At 39.7% G+C, this 14222-nt stretch overlaps 1 protein-coding gene and 1 long non-coding RNA gene across 6 annotated transcripts in view; one reads left to right on the top strand and one right to left on the bottom strand.

Annotated features, from left to right (window-relative positions):
- The first annotated feature begins 1891 nt into the window (after positions 1-1891).
- SALL3 (spalt like transcription factor 3) overlaps positions 1892-14222 on the top strand; it is a 46715-nt gene continuing 34384 nt past the window's right edge. For 4 of the 5 annotated variants that reach the window (XM_039526250.1, XM_039526249.1, XM_039526248.1 and 1 more), the window contains exon 1: positions 1892-2030. In XM_039526250.1, the coding sequence (XP_039382184.1) occupies positions 1952-2030 (79 nt within the window). In that variant the 5' untranslated portion in view covers positions 1892-1951. The remainder of the gene's footprint in view (positions 2031-14222) is intronic. The other variant, XM_039526246.1, reaches the window with a different exon arrangement.
- LOC120398692 overlaps positions 9480-14222 on the bottom strand; it is a 7462-nt gene continuing 2719 nt past the window's right edge. The window contains exons 2-3 of the long non-coding RNA XR_005594634.1: positions 10273-10336; positions 9480-9657 (exon numbers count right to left, since the gene is read on the bottom strand). This is a non-coding gene — a long non-coding RNA (uncharacterized LOC120398692). The remainder of the gene's footprint in view (positions 9658-10272; positions 10337-14222) is intronic.

Below are 14222 nucleotides of genomic sequence, written 5' to 3'. Positions count from 1 at the left end.
GATGCTGGGGCCATCGGTAACTATGTGGTACATCCTAGCGGTGGGTCGCTGCTATGGGAGATGCCTGCGCCCGTGTCCCTCTCCACAGCAGAGATCCCCCCCAACCACCACCACCACCACCACAAAAAAGAGCAACTTGTGGCTGAAGTCTAGTACTTGTGCAGTTCCCCAGGGCTTGAGGCGAGCCAGGGCAGAGGGGACGCCCACGGGCACTCGCCTCGTGGACCATCCCCTCGCCCCAAAACACGCGAGCCAGCGGACAGCCCCAGGGGAAGGGAGTGAGGAGCTCGCTGCTGAGCAACTCGCAAGGCAACAGAGGGGCAGGGTGGGGGGACCCAGCCCTTCCCCGCCCGCCCTCCTTTAAAAAGAGGGGTGTGGGGGGGGAGACAACGAGCCGCTGCTGGGAAAGCGTCTGGGGAGAGAAGCACTTGGAGGCGGCTGGGAGCAGATCGGGCTGCTGAGCAAGGGGGGTGGGGGGCAGGAGGAGGTGGAGAGCTGGAGCAGTAGGAGGAGCCGCCGTGTGACCCGCACCGCTCCCAAACTTGAAAGTTTATCTGCCCGAAAGCACCAGCAGCAACCTCGGCTTGCACATTCCTCCTGTTACGCGGAGAGGAGGCATTGAGCGGGGGGAGAGCGGCAGACCTCAGCTGTGGCGGGAGTGCGCGGAAGGCGGGGGTGACCCATCTCACCCCCCTGCAGGCAGCGCAGCAAGCGAACCCTAACCCTGAGAGAGAGAGAGAGAGAGGACCTCGAGCTGGATCGAGCTTCTTTGCTGGAGATCAGACTTGCTCAGCACCCACGCGCGCGAGAGACTATTGCTAGTAGCCAACGGGGCACACAAGTGAGCTTAGGCGGGGGGCGAACGCCGGGCAGCGTGTCCCAAAAAAGTCACCGCAACCTGCTCGAGAAGAGGGGGGCAAAAACTTCCTACCCATGGCCAACAGGAAGTGAGCCGCACCACCAGCGACGGGGAGGCTCTGCGTGGAGAAAGAAGCTGCAAGACAAAGAAGGAAGGAGAGAGGTGAAAGACAAAACTGCCCAAGGGTTTGTGGTTTTGTCCCCCTCCCCCAAGAGGAAAGCGCAAAAGTCAGCGCGGTGGGGGAAGGAGAAAAAAGAGAAGCAGGACGGAGGAAGAGCAAAAGACAAGAATGTGACGCTCCAAGGAGAGACGAGGGGGAAGAAAAAGGAGCACACCCGCAAAAGTTTCTCGCCTCCCGACCAAGCAGAAATCGAGCCCACACGCGCGCCCAACCAGAAATCAGATGCCATCCAGAGCAACTTCTGGGGAAAGAGGAGCCAGCAGAGAAGAAGACGCCGAGTGGTGCAAAAAAAAAAAAGCCCAGAGAGCAGAAGAAAGCCGAGCAAAAGTAGCGGAGGGGGGGCGGGGAAGAAGACCACGAAGATCATGACCTTCCCCAACAAGTGAAGCTCGCACATATGTTGTGTAAAGTGTGTGCGCACCAGAGCCCCGCTGCGCGCTGTGTGTGCGTGTCTGTGTGTTTTGCTGCGGCTGCCCCTGCTGCCGCCGCCGCCGCCGCTGGGGTCGGTGCCTCTTGCAGGAGGCGCTGCTGGTGCCGGGGAGACGCATCATTTGGCGGAGTGAAGCGGCTAATTGCTGAGCCCCGTCCCTCATTTACATATGCAGCCTGAGTCCGCTGGAGCCGGGCCAATCCGCGCTCGCCCCCAGCACCATTAATCGCCATGCATTATTCACAATCATAATTACCGAGCCCCATGCGCGATCCGCGCAGCCGCCGCAGCTCGCAGCGCACGCCCCACAGCACCGCGCACACCCCGCCCGGCTAATCCCCCCGCTCGCTCGCTCAGTTTGTTCCCCCCCACTCGACTTTTTCTTTGCGATCAATTATTTCCAGCCCCCTCCCTCCGGCTACCCCCCCTCTCCTGCTGATGCCTCTGCAAAAAGCAGCATCCAGAAGCCGCAGTTAGCAGCATGTCTCGCCGAAAGCAAGCGAAGCCCCAGCATCTCAAGTCGGACGAGGAGCTGCAGGCGGAGGTAGTTTCTGAGCACGGTAAGGGGCTGCTCCGTGTGTCTCTCGCTCTGTGTGTCTGTGATGGGGCGGGGGGGGGCGGTTATTTATTTATTTTCCTCACGGGCCACGGCTCGTTCCCCGTGCTGCAGGGAGTGAGGATTAGAGCCGCTCCGGGGAGACACAGCGGAAAAGTTACAGTTCAGCCAAGTTTCTCCCCCCGCCCAGGAAACCATCTCTCCCATCAGCGCCCAGCTGGCCCTGACGGCGAGTTCATCCGCGCTGGACTCGGCTGGGGGGGTGAGTCCTCGGGCTGGCCCCGGGCTGTGGGAGCGGCGCTAGGCAGAGGGGTTGGCACCCGGGAGGCGAGCTCTCCTCCCCCTTCCCAGCTGGGGTGATTTGCTCGCTCTCGCGCGCCCAGGCGTAGTTTCAGCCGAAGAAATGCCCCCCCTCCCCGCCCCATCTCCTCCCCCTAAGCAGGGAAGTTGGGAGCTGCTCAGCTGCCGGGGGGCAGCAGAAAGAGCCGCACGGGGCAGCGCCGCCGGGCTGGGATGCGCAGCAGCGCCAGGGGGGCTCGGAGCAGCCCGGCTCCAGCCACACTCCCAACAAACCGGGCCAGCGCGCTCGGTCACCCCCACCCCCACACTCACCCTCCTCAAGGCGGCGGGGCTGCTGAGCCCCCCCCCCATTGCCAAAGCGCCCACCCCCACTTTCTAGGTGGGAAGGCTTTGCCTTCCTGCACCTCTGACTCCTCCCCCCAGGCAGAAGGGGGCTTTGGGGAGCGGGAGGGGGGCACAGCCCCTAAGGGTGTAGGGGACGTTGTCATAGCTGGGAAGTTGGCTGGCTGGGGGTGCAGAGTTTGTCTCGAGGAGCCTGGGCGCTCTGGTCTCTTTCCTCCCTGCTATCTTTGCCCCCCATCTCAGTTCAGTTCCTCTGGGCTCGTCTCTGATTAATATTAGTCCTAATGACTACAAACGATCACTGCCACCACCATCATCTTTCACAGCAGCCACATAGAATGGGGGTAGGTTTATTTTTCCCACCCATCCGCCATGAATCTCCCCTCCCCATACACATATTGAGGCACATATGTCTGGGTTAATATCAACAGAGTGCCCAAACTGCCAGTAAACAAGTGTCCCGGGGCTGCAGTGATCCCCCCACCCCCATAACATTTTGAAAATGGGGGTTCAGGCTTTTAAAAAATAGAATGAACTGTGCAGATTAGAAGTAGAATTTCCAAAGGCTGTCCTACAGCCCTCACTTTTCCTTGGTTAGGTTCAGGGCTTCCAATGGAAAGTTTTCTTTTCCTTCTTCCATATGATTTATCTTTTTAATTTCTTGCATAAACCAGTAAGTGAGACACTATTTCCAGACTCCCTTGTTACTTTTTTTCCACCAAAACAATATGCAAAAAAGTCACACCGCTTTATTTGTGCTTCAAAACTGGAATTACTTACAAGTTGCATGGAGGGGAGGGAGGGAAGGGATGAAAGTTGGAGCCTAAGGAGGATTTTGACTATGGTATCAGAACTTCACGACCTAGAAGCTTAGGGTAGTGTGAATCCACTTCATCAGGTTAAAACATCTGTCAGATTGGCAAATCTTCAAACCCAGGACTGCCACCACCCCTTTCTCCTTCCCAGGGTATTTTTGGGGGGTGGGAGGTGGTTGGTTTCTACTGTCCAGGGAAGGAAAGAGAAGGGGCTGAGAACCACTTCTGGAAAAGCCTTTTGGATACTGACAATAAGAGACAGGCAAGGAAATGCTGCTTTCTGTCACACCTGAAGAACAAAACATGGTGTCTTTTTATTTTACTTTAGTTTAAGGATAGCAGTGACAGTGCAAAAATTAAATTGAAATTATCTGGCATTGTGGAAACAAGATTAATTAAACAGTGTCTATTGGGAGGGTTCTTGGTTTAAGAATTTCTCATTTATAAACTTTTAAATGTTCAGCCTCCATTTCAGTAGTTGGGGGGGACCACTGCATTGCCTCATTATGTCACTTCTGGTGAGTTAATATATCGAACAAAATTCTTAAACTATTTTTGTTTTGTTTTGTTTCGGGAGTCTTATCTATGTAGCCATGTCACCCGAGATTAGAACAGGAGATATGCTAAAAAGAAACGCTTGCATATGGTGGGTAGATTAAGGACAAAGAATCTTTTTGTCATGGAAATATTTTTTTTGGGGGGGTTTTGTTTTGTTTACTTCATCACATAGAATTTCTCACACTTGGTTTGTTTTGTATTGCCCTCAATGACTACATGATCAAATGAATGGATTTATTTCTGCCGAATGAGAAAGACAGTCTTTCCATCAAAAGGACTACATTGCATCCCAGTGAGGAATTTTAAAGCGTTATTATTGTGGTCCCTGAATAGCTCAAAATCGGCTTTCACAGCAGCCCTAAAATGCAACAATGTAAATACTTCTCAGCCTTAGAAGGCTGTTATCGAAATGTGCTGTGTCCCCTTTTATTAAAACATATTAAATTAATGGAATGAAACCCCTCGTAGTTAACAATAAAAAAGCTGGAGCAGAGTTATTGGTTTTTCACTTTCATTTCAGAAATGTGAGCAAGGTGAACGTAGTAGTGTAAACAAGTTGAAGGATATGTAGTGCACGTTTGTATAGTGTAAACCATTTGCACGTTATAATACAAAATACAAATATTGCTACTTTTAAAACAATTTAAAAGGTCAAATATATTTAGATGCACAAAGAAGATCTTAGAATTAAAATACGTCCTTCAAGTCAGTGCTTTTCATTTCCATTCACAGTTGTAATCAAGATATTGCCACAGTTCCTGAACATATTTTGCAACAGGCCAAAAATACTCAGTCCAGGACAGAACAGAGGAGGAGTCATTTTGCAGTTTTGTAGGGGTGTGGGGGGTTTAAAGCAAACAAAGTAATGCTTTTATTTTATCTGTATCCTTTTACACATTTTTAGGTATGTACACTCTGTGATAGAAATTATTGATAACCCAATATTAAGTTGAGGAAGCTTATTTATTGAATGTAAGCATATATTTAATATCATTATCAAAGTATATTTTCATTAAGTGAAGCATTTTAAGTGAATGTTCTATAAGTCTATTACTTATAATTAAAAATGAACAGTAGCAAAAGGAAACCTGACAGTTTGGAAAACAGAATTGAAGATAAACAGCAGGCTGTATTTAAAGTTATATGGAGGCCAGTCAACTTAGGTGGCGATGTTACAATGGAAGCTTTAGAATTGTAGTAAATAATTTTTGAAGTCAGTTTGGACGACAGCATAATGCAGCCGAGTTTAACAACAGAACAGTCTCAGTATGGGCAGTCTGATGAGAAAGTGTTTGAAATCTGAAGATAATTGACAATGTCATAAGCTACAAATTTACATTCAGAAAATCATTTTAAATGATTTTTTAATGTGGAAAGGTAAAATATGCCTTTTGTAAACAGGAAAAGAAATGTTGGCAAACAACTGGTAATGATAGATTACTTTGCTAGATATATTGTAGAATAATGAACAAAAAGATATTTATTCACACAACATTTTAAGGATGCCATATTGAAATAAAATGATGGGAATCCTTTACAAAGAGCCACAGAAGAATTGGAAAAACTGTTGTTGATATCAAACACAATATGCTCTTCCTTTTTAAGAAAAAATTATTTCAGATATTAGTGTTTTAAATTTCTAGCAGTACTGTTTTTCCTAAATCAACAGATTACAGGCAATTAAGAATTATATTCTACTAAAGAAAAGAGAAATATTACATGCATTTTGACTCAGATTAATTCATGATACTAGTGAAGAGCACGAGCTTAGCATTTTTAAAGTAGGAATAATTAAACAAAGTTTTTATTATGTTAAAAAAGTGATTCCAGTGTTGCTGTTCTAAAGTTCTGGTAAGAGTTACTATGGCAATTGATGCTTTGGACTGTGTTTTCATTCTAAACTAGTAGGTCAGATGTATTATTGTTTGTTTTGAGAGGAAAAGAATACCTTAAAGGAAGGAAGTAATGGCAATCTTTGAATATGATTTTGCAACCTAATGTCTGTTAAAAATACCGGATATAATTACATTAAAATGTTGGATTTTTTTTACATTTGTGAAATGCATAATACATTCTAATTCCTGTATCTTTTGAATGCTGGTGAACTAGAATTACATTATGTATATTTTAACATCTACTAGCTGCACTAATAGTGTTCTTTTGAAATTATACATATATAATTACACCAATTCAGTGTAATCAATTTTCTTTAAAAAAATCTATTTGAGATATATATGTGTGTATATAAATTAAACATACACCCTACAAGCATAAGAATATATCTGCATTAAAAATATAAAAAAACCCAATAACACTCCCCCCCCCCCCGAGTTTACATCATATAATTTAGAAACACAAAATATTTTTTTCTCTAGAACTTGAAAGGTGACAGTATCCTATCAGTAAACATGAAACTCCTATGATTTTGCAAACAATCTTTTTGAAGCAACAACACCAGAGATTGCTTACTTAGTTTAAAAATAATATCTTAAGGTAAAATAGAAGTATCGCTGATTAATTGCCACTTTACTGGGAAAGGACAATTGACCTTATTTGCTTAAGTTCTTTTGGAATTCTTGTACATAATTCATCTACAAACTTTGTAGCTTATATAGTTGTAGATAATTTTGATTCTCTTCAAAGGAAAAATGTATGGATTAACATCAGGAATTATTTACGCAAGGATTGTTGTACGCAAGATAATGGAAAAAGAAGGCAAAAGTGGGTCACATTTCATTTTGTGCTGCTAATCTCACAGAAGTTTTACCATTGATCTTGAGGTGGTCATATGGATATTTTCTTTTCTTTGGGAAATCTTCAAAGTTGCTACACTGACTTCTGTATAATAAGTATCAGCGGGATACTAATATGTTTACATGTAAATGTTGATAACTTGTACTTTCTAAAATATTTGAAAAAATTTCATTCGAGAAGCTAGTATTCAAGCTTCTTTTTAAATAAGAATTTATTTAAAAAAGAAAAAAAATCAAACGTCCATAAATTCTACTTCTGAAAAACAGTTTAAATCTTTGAAGATTTTAGGAGGTTCCCCCCCCCTTTTTTTGGCTCCATTTTTTTGGTTTTTGTCCCCCCAACCCCCATATGCTTTGTTGACTGATTGCCAAGCCGGGACAAGGATAATCTGTAGACTGTCCATTGACTCAGGAGGTGAGTCAGTTAGTTTTGCTGTTAATAAAACAGGTCTGGTATGACGTTAAAATAGTTCAGTTCTGACATATTTTATACAAAATAAAGCATACATGAAACACTTAAACCAGAATATTTTTCTGTAAGCTGACAGTAATGTACTATACACTTTTCAGAGGAAGTATTGTTAAATCTAGTTATAATTTTGTACATTTTTGTTGAACAGTACATTTCCATGTAGAGGGCCAGAATCCTCCTTGCTTTACCCTGGTAAAATCTCCCACTAAATTTAATAGGAGATTTCCATGAATAAATTGAGCAAGGTTTAAACCATAATGTACCTTTTAGAGTCATTTTTAAGTGTTGTTCTGTTCCAAATGTGTGTGGTTTGTTTTTGTTTTTTTGGGGGAGGGGTTGGAAGGGGGGGGATATTGGAAATTGGAAAAAGCTAGAAAAATCATACCATAAATGAATTATAGAAAACAAACTTGTGAAATTTTAAAATGATTTGAAATGCTGAGCAAAACGACACTGGATTCTAGGTTTTCGTTTTGTTCTAATTTACTATACACAATATTAGTATTAATTTTCTCAGTGTTGACTTTGTTAATATTGTGCCTTCTCCCGCCCCCCAAAAAATCAAAACTCCTGGGGTTGGAAAATACACCAATAAATAATACCTCTGACAATGTCAATAGAATGTCTAAATATTTTACAATGTATGCCTGTCTTTTTCAATCCACACTTAAACAGGTTAAGTTTTGTGTTCAAGACCACCCCTTCTGTATTTTCTGTGCATTAGTGTCCAGCGTACTATAGAAAGGCTGTTTGGTCTCAGTGAAAAGGTGGGATTGCACGGAGTGCCAACAAGCTTCCGAAGGACTCTCCCTGAGGGTGGGTAGTTAGAAGTGCTTTAACAAGGCTTGCTGATTTAACCTTTGCCTGGTTTGCCCTGCCAGGGGTGGCCACTAGATGTCAAGCTCATAATACAATTAGTACATCTGTGCAGTTGACCTTGGCAGCACGGCTTACCACTGTTCTGTTAAGTGTTAACACTGAATTTGAGTGTTAACTAGAGATCCCTGTGAGTTTGCTACATGCTGTACAACTTATCAAATGCCCATCTAGTTCAGGACAAGTGTTTACAGTTCTTAAAGAAGGAAAAAGGTTTCCTTTTGTGCAGCCTTGCATCTTGAACTGCTTAATTAACCCTGCAGGTGCCACAGCACTTTTGTTTCAATTAATCAAAACAGCCTTATTGTTCACTATTTCAAGAGAGCCCTCCAAATAGCTCTATTTGGTAATTCCATTGTATGATTTTATATCTATGTAGTAATATGTTTCATAAACTGCAGATGACTAGCAGTAATAGGTTTGTTTAGCTTTTTATGCATCTTTAGTTATCCAACACAACACTGCAGTACAGAGAATGGCAAATGAGCAAAATGACTGAGCTACATAATTAGCAGTGAATTACTTAGACTTCGATCCCACAGAAGCTTGTGCACGTGAGTAACTTTTACTCACAGAAGTAGTCTCATTGACTTAAATGTTTGTGTGTTCATTTCTCTTGTGCATAAGCCTTTGCAGGATTGGGCTCGTAATTGGCTTCTCATATTTGTGGTCCTGTAAACATAGACTGGCCATTTTTTCAGTGTTTGTTCAGACGTTGGTCTGTTTTATTTTGCAGAGTTAGGCAGTCTAAAATTACATTTATGTAGTTTAAGACTTAGTTAATCATCAGCTTTCTGAAACAAGGATATTATGTAAAAGCCTGGTGTTTTATTTAATTCTTTACCCTTATTTGATTTTGTACTTTCTGTTTCAGTACTGGTTTTGTTAGAGTTATCACCGTTGAAACTGTAAGGATTCCTAATTTAAAAAAAATAGTGTTTCAGAAAAAAGTTAGCATGTTCGTGTATATTTAATTCTATAAATGTATTTTACATATATATATATAATGTAATATCAGCCAACTGAATAGCTTATTATATATGGTCTTGAAACAACAAATAACTTATTATTTGATACAATATCTTGCACAGATATTCAGAACAAATCGTGAATGTTGCATCCCTTCCACATCTGCATGCATACATAATGGCACTGGTGTTTTAGCTAACTGGTGCTTCATTGCACAAATTAGAAACTGCAAATGTTTTAAACAGAAGACAGTTAGTGACAGTGCCACAGGTGGCTGTTACTTAACAAATTCTGAGATTTAGGCCACTGAATAGATCAAGCTAAGTGTGCCAGGTCAATACAAGTTTTTGCATAGCAAGAGTGCCCTCCACTGTTCAAATCCATATTAACAGCTTTTGTGGTCTGTGAAAAAGGACAGAAAAATTTTCTATTGAGCCTGGAATTTCTTCTCCATTGTTAAACACAGTAGGGGTCTCTATTTGTCTCCTCCTGTTTCACAGCTTGGGCTCAGTATGGATAATTCATCTTTCTTTATGGGATTCAAAGCTATCATAAAGAGTTAAAAAGAATTAATTTGCAAGAAAATAAATGTCTTCTAACAATTTAAGCAAACTTTTAAAATGCTTTGTACATTTTAGGAGATAAAGTTAAAGCAAAAAGTAGTAATATTGTTCTCAAGAATCAATCAATTGTAAGGTTGCTAGCTCATGGGAAAGTTAATATTTTTGGAAGAAAATACAATTATTTGGTTTTTTTTATATATGTTCAACAAATAAAAATTATGCTTGAAAAAATGTTTGTCTACTCTGACAAAATGAATTATAAGTATTTGTCCAATTCTATTTCACCAATCTTTAGTAATTGAGAAGCATATTTATAAGATCTTTTGCTACAGATACAAACAAAACTGCCAAGACCTGCTGTTTGAAATAACTATTAGATTTGCACGCAAGAGATTTCTACATCTAGTTTTGTGATTAGAGGACATTTTTATCTTTAACTGGTAGGGGGAAGGGTAATTTGTCTTTTGCTGAAACTTCTTTATAGTTCTTATGCTGCTTCACAGAAAAAGGTTGGCAGTTTTAAATTTATACATTAGAAGTGCATATACGTTTTAAAATGATTAAAGTTTTTCTGTTATTAAATGCTCTGTAACTGTACCTGATTCACAAATAAGAGATTTTCCAGCTTTTTCATTGCCATTATTATTACTATTGCGTGTGATCTGAAAAGTTTTAGAAAACATTTTGTTTAACAAATATCTTAGACCTTTCACAATATATTTCTTTCATTATAAAACTTTAAGTAACACATTAACTTTTGAAAGTATACTAATCCTAAAAAATGAGCGTTTCATTGTTTTATCTAATTCTCTTGTGAAAGTATGTACAATTATGAAGCACACAATTTAAGGCTTTTATGATGCCAGTGGAACAAAAATGTATAGTAAAACAATGCACTGCCAGAGAACATTACTTTAGATTGTAAGGATCCTTACCTAATATAATTGAAAAGGTGCTTTACAAGTAATTTCTCTGCAAAACCAGAAGTGTTTTTTTTTTAATAATAATAATAAAAACAAAACAGGAGCTAAGCTGAAACAGAGTGAAACAGTTTTGGCTCCTTTGACATTGTAAAACTGTTCGTCCTAAGAAAAATGGCATTTAGCTAACAGCATGTATTTAGGAGTTATTCTTACTAGACTGAAATACTTAATTTAAGCCCATTTCATAGCAGTAAATAGTATTTAGTATCTCTGAAACATCCACTTGTTATCTTTTCTCTCACAGGTATTGAAAAAACGTTAGCTTTCCGGTAGCATATAAGAGAATGTCCTTCTGTAAAAATACAAGACTCTTGAAATAGGGTCTACAAACCCTATGTATTTATACATAGGGTTCATAGCTGTGCCAGTTTTTTCCTAACTTTACATGTTTCCTCATGTTAACTGGAAGAGTCACTGTACCATTTAAGTCATGTTCCCACCCTCTGTTTCTCTCAGACTACAAGAGAGAAGATTAACATTGTATTCCATATAGAGATGCATTGCTTGAAGTATGAACAGCATTTGATGAGTATAGTTAGTGACACTAGTAAAGTAGAATTCTCTCCACATCAACACCTTGTACCTCCCAAATAGTGCCAACAGAGCACACAAGCGGTACAAAATACTGCAATGACAAAAATGAATTCCTCAAAACATTTTCAAATAAATTAACATGAAAAATTCAAACAAAGGGCCCGACCCTCAGCTGGTGCAAATTGGCAGCCATCTATTGAAGTCAATGCAGCTACAGTGATATTTACACTAGCTGAAGATCTGGCTTTAAGTGTCTTTGTGGATGTGTTGGCTACAAATTTTCACCGGTTTTCATACAGTAACCCTCCTGATTGTAAAGTTATTTTTTATCCCTTGACCATTAGCAGCTTCAATAACTCTTAGTTATTGAATTGCTAATGAGAAAAATCAAATAATGGAGAAGTTAGTGGCTCAAACCCTGAAGTCAGAACTCAGACAAAATTCACATTCAACTCCTATTGCTTCAGTAACAAGTACAGGATGTCTACAAGATTAAGCAGTTACTCTATTAACTAAAAAAAAAAAAAGTCCACGTAAAACTTCATTGTAGTAGCACTTTCATTATCTAATCGTTGTTTTGAGCAAAAATAAAAATGATAAAATACTGCATTGTTTAATTAATTTAATCACTTTTATTTTAGTAGATGGAAGAGTAAAGAAAAGTTGTAAAACATAAAGCAAATGCAAAATAAATGATTAAAGTATTCCACCAGCAGTACAAGTCCAGACTAATATAAAAAGACACTTGGCTTAAAACTATGACAGATGTAAAAGGTTGAACAGCCTGGGATATGATAAAATGGTGAGATGAATTCCCTCTAGCCTATATAGCTATTCATATAAGTGTGATGCTTGAATTTTATCAGACAGCAAAATATAATGTTTCTGATAAATATGGGCAACACAGAGCAATCTACTTTTCAGCAGAAGTCCCCACTGAAATCAATGGGAAGTTGTGTTTAAAAAATCAGTGGCACAATATGGCACTTTTTTGTTTTGTTTTTTAAAGTAATAATTAAAATTGAAAGTGGTGTAGGAAGCTAAGTGCAAAACATATCCGCATACATTTCATTCCAGTGACTGCTTTTTTTTTTTTCTTAGAATACTTAGAACTCACCACTTTCACTTACATAGTTCTTTTTCAAAGTGTCTGTATGGGACCTGATCTTAAAAACTGTTACTTGCATGAATAGCCTTGCATAAGTAAGGATTACTCACTCAAGTAAGGGCTTGCAGAATTGGGTACATAGTCTATAATTCTGTAAAGAATCTCAGCACTCACACAAGGTGCTGTACAATTAATGTCTGTATGTCAGATTAATGTTTCCTACAATTAATGACATCTGCTTGCTTGCCAGTATAGAAAGTGAAGCTTTGGGAAGGTTGTTAGTATTTTTATTCTTTAAAAAAAAGAATAAAAAAAAAAATTTTCATAAAAAATATCGAAATGATCTCTTCTAGATCGGCGACGTTGGTCGGATTTTTTCTGTGTTTTGGAGTTTATTTTAAAAAGATACTTTCTACATTGTTTTTAAAAAAATACTATTTTAGAAAATGATTTTTTTAAAAAAAAAAAGATTAATATACCTGGCTCTATAGTTCAAAAAGTATTCTGGATATTTATATTCCTGTTGTTTTATTGGAGGGGAATCCGAAAGGCAGAGTCTTTCCCCAGTCTTTCAGGGCCCAAACCTACTCCCGTGGAACTCAGTGGGAGGCTTGCCATCAACTTCAGTGGGAGCAAGAGTGGGCTCTAATAGTCTAACTATAGTGTTTTATTACATTTCATATTTTAAGTTGAGGGGCACACTTGAAATGTAAGACGCTTTTCTTGAGCTGTGCATTAGCATAACAGGCTAGTTATAGCACTGATGTATTATAGAGATAGATCCATGTTGATAGTCTCTCATGATAATGTGTGCAGTGGCTTAGGCATCTATTGAAAGCTCATCTACCTGTATTTCTTAGTTACCACATATCTAAATCAGAAGACTGTCTCTAATTTAGAAAAAAAATGTTTTGAAATAATGAGAATACTTTTGAATTTGGATTTAATGATGATTATTGTACCTTGTCTGAAATAATGACATGGTTTGTATTTGAGCAGTTCATTCTAGATTAGAGAACTGCCATATTTGAATGGTTATATTACTAGTATCCATCACAAATGACTGGAATCTGTTGTGCAAGGTTTGTTCAGAGGAAGATCTCCCCATTGGGGAAAAAATAAGCAATATTTAGTTAAAATGGTAGTAAGAGAAATAAGCAGGTTAAACACTCTTAATAACTATCCCACCCTGCCCCCCCCCAAAAAAAAAGGGCAGGGGAGAGAACCTTTACCCAAATTCCCAGTGTGTTTGGAAATGAGCATTGGAAAAACTACATAAATTAAAAGCTCACAAAGGACTCAATCTGCAGTCCTTAATCAGGCAACATTCCCATAGAACTCAGTGTGCGCTGAGTAAGGACTACAGGATCAGGCTCCAAGACTGTAAAAATGTAAATCTGTAATGTAAATAAAGATTTGTTTGAATTGTCTTGTTGAAAGAGACTCAAGAGAAAAGTGCTACTAGAATGTGAATGTAAAACAAGAACACTGGAATGCCCTGCTTTTTCTTGTACTCTGTGTGCTTTCGCTTTCCAAAATGTCAAGAGCTTCCTTTCTAAAATTACATTGAAAGTAGGCTTTTGTAAGAATAACTTTTAAAATATGTTTATTTATTAGTATAGTATTTGAGAATGCCTCTTGGCAATAACATTTCTACCCCTTTTCCACAGTGAATCATGCTGTCATGTTTCATATTGATATTTTTATAATAAAATGTTATGTTAATTTATAAAATGTCACTTAGTATGCATGTTAGTTGGGTGGTGTTTAGTGATAGCTAAGGATTATACTTCTAAACCTAACTAATGTATGAGCTTCAGCAATGGAGGCAAAAGCCCTGAATAATAGTTATATTTAATTGTGTTTTACTCAGATGATTTTTTTTTCCCAAAGAAAAATAAGTAAGCAAAATAATCATTAGTG

The sequence above is a fragment of the Mauremys reevesii genome, linkage group 2 (genome assembly GCF_016161935.1).
Source record: "Mauremys reevesii isolate NIE-2019 linkage group 2, ASM1616193v1, whole genome shotgun sequence".
Classification (NCBI taxonomy): domain Eukaryota; kingdom Metazoa; phylum Chordata; order Testudines; family Geoemydidae; genus Mauremys; species Mauremys reevesii.
This window is presented reverse-complemented; position numbering and strand designations above follow the sequence as displayed.